Source organism: Mus musculus, chromosome 12, assembly GCF_000001635.26.
Source record: "Mus musculus strain C57BL/6J chromosome 12, GRCm38.p6 C57BL/6J".
NCBI classification, from domain to species: domain Eukaryota; kingdom Metazoa; phylum Chordata; class Mammalia; order Rodentia; family Muridae; genus Mus; species Mus musculus.
The window spans coordinates 5,209,450-5,221,516 of NC_000078.6; the positions used below are offsets into that span (position 1 = coordinate 5,209,450).

The window sequence follows — 12,067 nt, forward strand, 5'->3', positions numbered from 1 at the left end:
TCTCAGCAATGAGGCAGGCATGTATGCACTGACCTTACAAGCTTGTGGTGAGGCTCGCGGGGACTGTAGACATGAGAAAATCCACCGTGGTGATGGCACTGTAATGGGCACTTGTCCCTGTGTGGCTAGTATGGCTGCAAACTCCAGCCACTGAGGACCCCCCCCCCCCCCGGGTTACTTATATGATTTTAGTTTTCCTATTTAGGGAAGTGAGCATTGCCAACTTGGCAATACCCCTTCCTCACTCAAGCAGTAGCTTTTAATCAGCACACGTGTAGCGTTGGCATCTGCTTGTCTTCCTCCAAGTTGGTTACAGACAGAGCCTGTCTGGTAAAAAGAGCCATTTTAACCTTCAGAACCAACTGCAATGCACTTTATGGAGGTCATGGCTCTGGGAACAAAAACCAGGGGATAAGGCCTCTGTGCTAGCCTGGGCCTGGGCTGTTGCCTGGTCCCTTCCCAGAAAGGATAGCGGGTCTTACCTTGGTGGTGGCTGCGGAGGCCGAGCTGACCACAAGACTGGTGATAGCTTCACTGCTGCCGGTCGTGCAGGGAGCAGGAGCCGTGGCGGGTGTGGGCAGCCGGGAGGGTACCACAGGCAGTGGTAGGAGGCCCGGTCTTGCGCTGAGACTGCTGGCTGTGCTGCCACCAGCACCGGAGGTGACGCTGCAGACGCTGGTGGCCCCGTGGGTCCCATTGACGCTCCACTCACGGCGGTCCCAGCCTATGCGGTAATCTCTTTCGAAGCGGCTGTGGTGCCTGGACATCTCGGTGGGCCGTGGCAGCTTCTCACAGGGAACCAGAGCCCGGACCTGTCAGCACAGAACACAGGAGGGTGGTTTAAGCAAAGAGTAGCTCTGCCTTGCCACAGGGAGGTGGCAACCACCAGCTGCTTATGTTCGGCCCCTGCTCTGGGTCCAGTAATGAGTTTTCAAATACTCCAGTCTCAGAGTTTGAGCAAGTCTGTGAATCCTCCCATTCTTTATCAGCCCCACTTCTCAGCTGATGAGGAACTGGCTGTCCAGGAACACACTACAGATTTGAACCCACATACGCTCAAGTAGTAAGTTTTAGTTCTGCCGTGCCTCCCCGCCCTGAGCAATGTGAGGTGTATATGTATCTTCATTATGGCGGGGGCAGCATTCCCTCCCACCCCCACTGTGATAGAAGAACCTCTGATGTGCATTCGCCAAGCACAGGTCACGTGACCCACGTGTGCACTAACTTCACAGTGGACACGGCCTTGACTAAAATCTCATTTGTTCCAGATAGTATGTACCCATGAGGTGGGAATGGATACTTGGTCCCCAACAGAGAAGGAGACTCACAGAGAGCAAGTAATCCCCTCCGAGGGCAGGGACCTAACAGGTGAAAAAGGCCACTATGTCTCTGAAAGATGTTAGCTTCTGGGTTTCAGGTCCTCCTTCAAAACCGCAACCCTGTGATTCAATGCTACACTTCGGGGACCTGGGTAGTCTGGTCTCCACTCCCTGCATCTCCCACGCGGCTTCCCGAGGATCTGAACAGAAGGCCTTTCAGGGTTGTCATGGAGACCAGACGCACCATGGTATGGGAAGGGCCTTCTGAGTCACCAAGAACTGTATTTTCCTGAGCATCACAATGATAGTGTGGCTGCGACTCTGACAGGGACCAGTTAAGCCAGTGAAGAGAGAGACAGGCTGTAAGAGCACGGGGAGAGGTGAGAGCAGAGGGGAGAAGGCATGGGAAGGCCAGGGTAGAGACAATGGCTGAAGGTGAGGGTTTGCTCTCCATTTCGCACCCACAGTCCTGGTTGTGGCTTAAGAACTTGTTAGTGAGGTTTGATCCTATTCTGTTTGCCATCTACTTCCGGTCTAGGTTATAGGCTCCCATCTTCCATCCTCCAGCCCGGTTCTGAAGCTGCTGGCTACTAGACAGATCACTTATTTTTAAGATGTCTATAAACCTGAGCCTCCTCTGATCTTTGCATATCTGCTTTCATTGCCCAGGACTTGTGTTTGGGAGCCAGAGCCTGTACCCAGCCCAGGAAACCTGCAGCCATGTTACATGGTGCTTATGTGGTGGCCCAGCTCTGGGATTCTTTCTGTAAGTGCACAGAGCAGACTACGTGCAGCCGGGGCTGAACCTGCCCCACCCGCTCAGAGGTGACTGGTACCTCTTGAGGATGGATGTTGGTTCCCTGTTCAGTTCATCATTGTGCATCCAGATTTATAAAATGTCATAAAAATTCATTTAAAATATTGACTCAGTATTGCACAGTGAAAAAACAATTGTTCTCCACCCCCCAGCAATCACTCACATTTTCCACTGGAGGCTTATGGGAGAGTGGTCGAAACCTAGTTCTATTTTCTTTATTCCTGTTTGCCCTGGAACCTGCTCCCATATGGCACATGCACGCCCACCCCAGGGGAACATGCTCTTGCTTAGGTCACAGATGGCCTGTTAAATCTAACACACCGCCATGTCATACCTTACGCTCTTCCACGTGGGGTTCACCCCGCTCCCCAGCTGTTGAACTGGCTCTCTTTGGATGATCTCACGTAACAGCTCCCCTTTAACCACGCCACTCAAAGCTGCTTTCCCAAAATGTCTCTCTTGAGTACCTCACCGTCTTCCTTGAGCCTACCCTACGCCACCTGGCTGTACTCCAGGTTCCCAAATGCCACTCATTCACAGCTGAGCTCATTATTCTCTAGCCTAAATGTCCATTCTCATGAATGCCCTGCCTCAGAGACGGCCATCTTGCCCCATTAAAACAATGGCCTAGCTTTCTAGCAAATAGGACTTGAGCCTCCAAGGGCACTTCTATAGGTTAATCTGCATTTTGGGGGTACACTGGACCTCATAGCTTGGGCTCCTATTTCCCCATTTCTGCCCACCAACGGCCATAGTCTCAGGGTATTGCTTCCATCAGCTGGGTTCTAAGTGGGCAGAATCTATGCTGTATCATCTGCCACACCGTGTCCTGCGTACTCATTTTAAGCGCCCAGTAAGATCTCTCTCACATGCCTTGGTTGTGGATTCATCTGGATCTGGTAGACAAAAAGAGTGGGTAGGCAACAAAGACGGTTTCCAGACTTGGCTAAATAAAAATACGTTCTTCTTTAGGACTAGCAAGCTAGCTCATTGGGTAAAGGCACTCGCTGACAAGCCTGATGACCTGAATTCAATCCCTGGGTCCCACTTGGTGGAAGGAGAGAAATGACTCCAGAAAGTTATCCTCCGACCTCCACAGGGGTGCCACAGCGAATGTGAGCATGGTGTGTGTGCTTGTGCACATACACATAAATAATAAAAAAATTAAGATTAAAAAATGCATGTATGTACACATTCATGTAGTTGAGTGTGAGAATGACTGCACACCTTGTCTTCAGGAACGCCATCTATCTTTATGGAGACAGGGCCTCTCTCTAGGCTGAAGCTTACTTCTAGGTTAGACTCTAGGCAGCCTCCCTAGCAACGGGGTTACACGGGATGGCGTTCATGATCAGCAGGATTGAATTTAGGTCTTTGGTTGAAAGGCAAACATTATCAATTTTGGTATCTCCTTAGCTCTTACCCCAAAATATCTCCCATGACTCCATAGTCTCCTTTGCCGCCTGGCAACTTTGGAAGTCACACCTTCAAGAGAGTGAAGCTGTTCCCTGCCAGGGGCCACCCTCCCTGCACCAGGCTTTTGTGACTGGGACACGAATCTGTATCAGATTCATACCTTGAGAGTGGCAGTCTGTTTGTTACTTCAGCAGAACCTCACCTTGCTTGACCCCTACATCACCAGCCCTACATTTCCATAGAACAACATAGCCTCATGTGCTGGCAGGGAAGTCATCCTCTCCCAGGGAGCGCAGAGGTTTGGGGAGGCCAGGACCCCTGTGCCAAGATGTGTCTCAAGGCACCTGAGCAACTTGGGATCAGGTCAAAGGGATGTCTTTGGATGTAGCTAGCTGTTTACCTCTGGAGGCCACACGCTAGGCCTCATAGATCCAGTGTGTATGAAAAAAAAAAAAAAAAAAACAAGAAACAGAATCCACACCTCCTACAGTCCTCAGCCTTTTGCCACCTCTTTCAGTCTCCTTCAAATGCCAGGGAGGAGGTGGAGACTCAGGCAGCTGGAGGCCACACAATCTGGTTTCAGTCTCATTAAGTGTATTCAAAACAAAGGTCAGCTATTTGCATGCAAGCTCTCGGGTCAGACCTCATTCCTCAGTTTAATTTCGCCTTTCAAACGAATGAAAGAAACGTGGGGCAGTTTACTCTGAGCCAGTCGGCCAAGGGCCAGCTCCAGAGGTGGCAATGTAAGTATTTCCTGCTGGGCACAGAGCCAGCATGTCACAGAGGTCTCACGTGTACATCCACGTGTACCTGAATGGAAGCTGCTGGAAGCACAGGAAGTGCCTGGGCAGAGGAAGAAGGCTCCGAATGGACACGGTACCTCAGACCCGACTGGTTAAGCAATTCTAGACAAAACACTGAAAAATACTTCCTCGTTGAGAGAGTGCCCTTTCCTGGCAGGGTGCCTATGCAGTGGTGGAGGCTGGCATGGGGCCCTGTACCAAGAAGGGAGGGTGTGAGCAGCCGCTGCCTTGCCTTTGGTGTGGAGGGGACAGTCTGCAGAGGACCCAGGCCTTAGGCCTGGGTGAGAGAGCCTTGCCAGCCCCTGTCTGTGACACACACTTGGGATGAAATGTTCTGAAGCAGAGTGGTAGTTCGCCCTCATAATGCCAGCAGCCGAGAGGCTGAGGCTGAGGCAGGATTGGTGGGGTCTGAGGCCAGCCCTACATAGGGCTACATAGGGAGATGGAAGCCAACGGGGCTATAGCTTGAGACCTTGCCTTGAAATGAAAGAACAGAAGCGCAGGAACGAGGTGGAGAGTCTAAGAAATCATCCGTCAGTGGGTGGAGGAGGGTCACACTGAGGTCCAGGTGGGAGACCACAGTTTGTCCGTGCCCCAGGTTAATTCACAAAGCTGTGACAAACATATAATTCATGAACTTGGCTCTGGATCTTGTTTACAACAAAACTCTTTCCTCACTGAGGCACTGTCTTTGAACTCTCCCAGGGACGCTGAGCTAGGAGAGGAGGGAAGAAGGTCAGACTACTTGCTGGGGCGAGGCACAGAGGGAACCCTTTCTTCCACTTATGCTTCGTATTTATAGAATCTACTGCTCCAGAACAGGCATGCGCCTCCATGATTTTGCCTGCATGTCTTTATCGCACCGTGTATGTGGACACCACTGGCTGCTTCCCCGTACCACATCCAGTTCAGGACTTGGAGCCTGGGCTCTGTACACAGCTCTGGGCGCTGGGTCAGACCTTCAGTTTTCTTTCCACAATCTTCTTTTTGATATACTCTCCCTTCCCTAGGGAAGAGGACTCCTTATGATATCCCAGCTAATAGGAAGAAGCGCTGCTCTGAAAACATCATCACTGCTAGCAATCCAGCCACTAGTCTCTAACTACCTGTGCTACTGTGTATCATGCACAGGCACACACCGAATGCAAGGACCAAGTCTCACTAACCAGTTCTTAGAAAAACCAGGATGCGAAATGCAGCTACCCCATGAGTCAGCACAAAGACCACCTTCTGAGTGTCACTAGCATAAAGTCTTCCATGGGAAGGGTCTTTTCTCTCAGTTGACGCTTGGTCGCTTGGTCGGAGGGAGCAAAGGGCTAGTCCGCTTCTTTGGGCAAGTACATTGCTTGACTTGGTGGTTTCATGAATCTACCTCCTTCCAGGCTCCCCATTCACTGGGAGAGGATAGATACAAGTGGTTTTGTGTCCTAACCACAGGTGGGACCACGTCCTTGCTGTGCCCAATACTACCAGAAGCCATAGCATCTGAAACATCCAGGAATGGAGGAGGAGTGGCTTTGTACCCTTCTCCTGAAGGAGACACCAGCCATCATTAAGGATCAAATTGAGGAAATCAAAGTGACCTCCCTGACTTCTACCCTCCCCAAATCACTTGTCACTTGCCCCGAGGGCCCTCCCGTCCCTGCTGTTCTCCAACATCGGAAAAACAGCCCCTTTCCCTGAAGTATGTGAGGGTCCAGAAATACATCCTGTGGGTCTCTGCATGTGAGGAAGAGCCCATCACTGGGGGACCGTCCTAGCCGTAGTTAAGGTAGGCAGCAGGAACTGGCAGGCTTCTGCGCTGACTTCTCAGGAAACTCTCAATCTCGAGGCCAAGTGAATGTCTGGTGTCTGTAAATGCACACAGATACTAAGACCTCCTGGGCCAGGCAGCTGGGAAACCCTAGAGTGGTCTCACCCCGGGTCACAGGGAGGCAATAGATTGCTAATAGGAAGAAGGTTATCTTTAGCTAATGTCCATGATGGTGAGAATAGTGTCCCTAGTTCCAGGAGCTGCCCTGATGGGTGGACTTCTCCCTGTAGCCTAGAGAGAACCACAACAATTCTGAGAAGGCCTGGGAGGAGAAGGATGGAGATCAGAGAGGAATCAGCTGACATCTACACTCAGCCCTGGTGCCCAGCCATGCCTCTTGATTTCTTAGCAGCTGCTGGCTGGGCCCCGCCTCCTGGACACTTGTTAGACACTTGCTAGATACCAGATCAGCAGCTCTGCTACACAGATTTGCCTAGAAAGCCTGCATCATGAATTATTCATCAGTACATAATTAAGAATGGCCATGCGTCCGTGTGTGTGTGTGTGTGTGTGTGTGTGTGTGTGTGTGTGTGTGTGTTTAGCATGTTGCCCGTGTAGGGTTGGAGCCCAGAAAGTAATGTCTCTTGAATTCTGGGCACTGGTCCCTTCAAATCCTGTTCAGGACCCTGTATGCTGTGCTTGCTTGAATGCACAAGCAGGATAGGTGTGGTCTGTGTCCAGTGGCTCAGTGTGTTTTCTGGATGTTGGCGCTGGCCCTTGCACATTAACATTCGTGGTGTATACACACTGCACACAGGATCACAGGTGGCTAAAGACCCTTTCCTCATTCTTATCATTAAGATACGCTGCTGAAGGAGTGGGCTGCAGGCTGCGAGAGCCCTGAAGGCGTGATTAATCCACAGGAAGGCAGGGGAGCCCTTGCTGCCTCCAGACTCAGGGAGCCGCGGTGGCTGAGGAATGAGCATGGACGTCCAGCCCGATTGGAAAATGGATGATTGCCTCATTTGGGGAGGACGTGCTGCCAAGTCAATTGGAACAGCCTGTGCCCATCTTTATTATTTTCGTCTTCCTTTCTGCATCTTCTTAGCTTTTCTTTTGGAACAAAACATTACACAGCAGCCAGAACACCATCTTGTCAAATATAACACAAAGGAATTCTCTGGGTGCCTTTTGAGGAGCCAGCTTGGCCACAGCCTGTGTGGATGCTGGTGGGAGCTGAGGAAACCCCTGGAAAATGCCTTCTTACTTCCTGGAAGTACTTTCAATTCAACAAGGGCAGAGACCCTCATGCCCGCTAAGCAAACCCAGTAACTGAAAGATTCCTGGGGCTGGAGTGGGCTTCAGGTTGCTCTCCGCTTCTTCCTCTGGCCAGACGCCTATTCACAGAGCCAGAGCCCATATACCAGGCGTATACCTCGGGATGGGCTATATGCTCTACTCCCTATATAAGCTCTGGACCACCGCTGTGGTCAGGGCTGTCTCTCTTCTGCTTCCTTCACCACAGTTGACAGTTTACACCGCTGAGCATCCAAGGGACCAGGAGATTCCAGACTAAAGTGACAAGTGTTCTTTATCATGGAGCACTGGGTAGGGCAGGGACAAGGTTTAGAGATGAGGGAGGCACCCTATGCCAAGATTTGAATGAGTCTTGCTCTTGGGTTCCACTTTCACTTACAAAGCCTGGATAGGGGTAACCCCAGAATCTGTGTAATAAGCAAGGCTCCAGTCTTGGCTCTGAACTCCACACGGAGGTTGACATGTTCCCCAGGGAGAGCAGGTGTCAGGGACTTTACATGACTATGAGTCATGGGGGTCACATGTAGATGTCTACCTGGGACAGGTAAAACATTCAAATCCTCTGTATGATCAGAAGCCAGGGAAACCTAAGATTATCCAGCCTCCTTCACCCCTCTGCGTGATGGGGCACTTGAGGGGCAGTGGCCTTTTTAGTTCTGATAAGCTAAAGATAAACCATACATAATATTGCTGTCATATGTAACTTCTCTTCTGAAAGAGGTTTTTCTTTCCCCATGCCTTGCCCAGTTAAGAGGGGCCTATGTGACCCTGCCTCAAGGCCTCACCCACTAAGAGCCCATCTGGAGAATGGTTAGCCTGGTACCAGGCTGGAATGACTCACCGTTTCCCTGAGGCTTAGCATCCAGGAGTTTCCAGCAAACCCTACTCTAGGCTACAGGGTCTGGACCTAGCTAAGCAGCCTCCCTTAGGCCTCTGAGTTTGGGGGGCAGAGGGATTCTACAAATCCAATTAGAAACCAGAGCCATGACCTGTGACCTCTGTGTCTACTCCTGGACCCCAGGTGGCATGAATCTCCGTAACAGAGAGTTCCAGAGCATTGCCTTTGTTATTTAAAGATGAGTAGAGCCTGTTCTCCAATGCCAGCTAATCCTACAGCATCCTCCTGACCCCAGTCCATCTGAGAACTGAGAGCTTTCTTAGTAGCAGGTGGTAGATGAGACAGGCTCCAACAAGTAGGAGGGGAGCCCTGTGTTAAATGCCCATCGGGTTACTGTGACATTAGCCTGGTCTTAGGAACCACATCTGTGACCCCCCCCCTTTAAAGGGCATTATTCTTTTACATTACTATGAGATATGGCTGACATAGAAGGAGATACAGATACTCAATGTATACAACTTGATGTGATTGGATGTGTACCCCAGAAATCTCCAGGATGTCAGTTACCCTGGCCGCAAAAGTGGCCATCATCTTCAGAAGCCCATTCTGACTGTTCCCACTTTCTTCCTTTTGTGCTAAGTACACATAAACCTGGTTAAAGGCTACATAGATCTCAGGTATGCAGAAGGAAAGACCTGGTGATCCAATGGGTCCTAGCACTTGTGACAAAGCACAGTGCATTTGCATTGTCCTCTGCATGCACCCGGGGGACTTATAAAAACTGCCCCACCCAACACAAGCTACTTTCAAAGCCACCACATTTTCTTCACAGCCTCCCAATGGTGGAGGTACAGTAGCATTCACCTTAGAATTTTGTAAGTTTGGAAGAGGGGGAAGCTGATGGCTGGAGACAAGGCCTCAGTCCTCTTTCAGAGAACCTGTTAGTGGGCCAGCAGCTGCCCATCACTGGGATGCCTGTTAGAACACAGCATCAGCTGGATGGTGGTGGTTGTCTAGAAGAAAGCAAATTGCAAGAGCATTTTTGGCAGCCAAATAGAGCACACGCATCAGTCTTTTTTCTCTGCAACTGGCTGCTGGGTCTGGTTCCAGGCACCGAGTAGGATCCATTCATCAGCCTGGGTCACTGATGGACATCATTTCCTGTGGAGCACTAGCATGTTGAATCCTAAATCCAGCACTCAGGAGGCAGAAGCTCCTGTGAGTTTGAGGCCAGCCTGGTCTACAGGTTGAGTTTCAGGACAGCCAGGGCTATACAGAGAAATCTTGTCTCAAAAACCAAACAAAACAGAAAGAGTAAAGAAACAGCATCTCAGAGCTCACCAGCAGTGCTTCTCAGGATTGTATGTTTTAACAGGTTGGAGGTAGAACACAGCAGCCTATGAATCTTTCGGGTTAGCTGGCCAGGATTCAGCCCTAGGCCTAGGCTTTCAGTACTCTCAATGGCCTTGTGGTGTCGGGGAGAGCAGAGCTACTTTTGAGAAAATCCAAATTCCATAATTACAGGGCTTAATATATGACCTAAAATGACAAATGTCCAAAATGCTTTTCAGATAATAGGTTTGAGGGGAAAATGCCACAAATTCCTTTTCCTGGGCCCAATTTCTTCCTTTCTTTCTTTCTTTCTTTCTTTCTTTCTTTCTTTCTTTCTTTCTTTCTTTCTTTCTTTCTTTCTTTCCTTCCTTCCTTCCTTCCTTCCTTCCTTCCTTCCTTCCTTCCTTCCTTCCTTCCTTCCTTCCTTCCTTCCTTCTTTTTTTTCCCTGCAAACCAACCAACCAAACAAAAAGCAACCTCCTTTTGGGAGAGGCTGTACCCAGTGCCGGCTTCAGATGAGCGGTACTGAAAGAACGTTCTTTCTCCGTCCCTCCCTTCCTGTGTGTGCCTTTGGTTTGAGAGATTCTGGCTGTGGGTTTTGATGTAGTAGTGATTTTTCCCCCCCAAAAAGCATACATGATTCAGAGACTTTTCTCACGGGACTAATTGACTAGGCATTTGTGCTATCGCTTCTGGTGTAAATCATTATAATGGTGATAATGAAAAATAAAAAAGATATTGGAAATGACAGTTAGCAACATAATATCAGCATAAACTGAGGGAAGAGAGGAGGCGCGGATAAATTAGATGCTTGTAGACACCGGATCGATGAGGGAGCTATGGCGGGTCTGGGAGGATTAACTAGTTTCTCATTAGGAATAGCCATCTTGGCTCCCCTTCTTATTCATGTTCTTGGCTCTGCAGAGGATGGAAGCCCTGAAATTGGAGCCCTGTTTTCCCCACAGTCTTGCAAAGCCCCGATAGAGGTCTTTGGAGCAGAATTCTGCAGTTAGTTCTCTTCTCTGGGTAGACCCTCCCACTTGCTCCTGGCTGCCTCTCAGGCAGGCCTGATTATTCGGGATCTTGGAGAATTGACTAATTCAACATGCTAGCGCTCCACAGGAAATGATGTCCATCAGTGACCCAGGCTGATGAATGGATCCTACTCGGTGCCTGGAACCAGACCCAGCAGCCAGTTGCAGAGAAAAAAGACTGATGCGTGTGCTCTATTTGGCTGCCAAAAATGCTCTTGCAATTTGCTTTCTTCTAGACAAGAGTCTATTCAAAAGTCTATTTGGAAACATTAGGGAGCAGCCGTCACATGGCCGGCAGATCATACTGCCTATGACAGGATATTATCTTCCTTGGGAAAGACTCGACTGCTCTTTTATTTCACCAAGTAACTAGCGTCTGGGCTGATGGCTACAGAATTGCTCGAGGGCTGGGGACATTAAAATCCCTGTCCAGAGAGAATGTGGAACCGACAGCTCCTTCGGCACGCAGGATTTGTGGAACCTTTACCCGAGTTAAGTGCATGTGCCTGGTTTTCTAGGCTCCTCTCTCTCCTCTCTCCTCTCCACCTGGGGTGGAGATATCTTGCTCACACAAATCCTTCCTGGCGAATGTGGTTTTCTCTTCCGTGAGTTGGGACCTCATACCCTTTCCCTCCCATTCAAATCCCCATGCATGCTCCAGGTGAGACTATATACTGCCCTTTCCTGGCCAAATCCCTGGGAGACACTGCTCTCTTTCTTTCCCATCACATTTGGCTCACCGAAAGATACTGAGGGGCAGGTAAGAGCAGGATCTGACTGGTTCCTGTCTGCAGACGGATACTGCTACTTAGAAACACCGCGAAGATGGAAGACAGAAAACCTTTATGGCTATGGGGAGGTAGCAGCTGGCCTAAGCCAGTCCTAGGCAACTGAGCTGGGGTCCTTACACTCTGGAGAGGAGACTGTCTTCCTTAGGGCTGCATGTGAGTGAACACAGATAGTGTGGCTGGGAACAGAAGCCCTGGCTTTGCCTGTCACTCGTGGACCCTGATAAGATCTCTCTCCTGAACAGAGAGTGACTCCCATTTGCTCAGTGACCAGCACGTTGGCTTTCAGAACCCAAGACCCAGGCTTCCTCAGTGTCTACAGTGAGTTTCAAGGGAAAAGAGCTTGGGGCCACATAGGAGTGATTTGTGCCCTTTGTCCTGGCCACTGTGTGTTCTCCACCCTGAAGCTGATCTCCACACCAGCAGCAAGCTTTTCTCAGACCACACAGTCTTCTTTGTCTTTGCCTAGAAGCCATCACCCAGGTATACTTGCCTACGATTTTTCCTTGTCTCCACTCTATGCCCATGTTTTTAATTAAATTTAAAAAAATGCAGCGGCCAAGAGCAGAGGGCAGCCTGTTGCGAGGTTGAGCTCTATCACCACCGAAGCATGCAAACGAGGCAGCCTCCGTTGACAAGTTCACATCTCT

The 12,067-nt window shown here is 49.9% G+C and overlaps 1 protein-coding gene across 1 annotated transcript in view; it reads right to left on the reverse strand.

Annotated features, from left to right (window-relative positions):
• The window catches only part of Klhl29 (kelch-like 29), a 298,218-nt gene that overhangs the window by 131,985 nt on the left and 154,166 nt on the right, over nt 1–12,067 (reverse strand). Inside the window, exon 3 of the mRNA NM_001164493.1 lies at nt 483–812. Coding sequence (NP_001157965.1) covers nt 483–767 — 285 coding nt within the window. The 5' untranslated portion in view covers nt 768–812. The remainder of the gene's footprint in view (nt 1–482; nt 813–12,067) is intronic.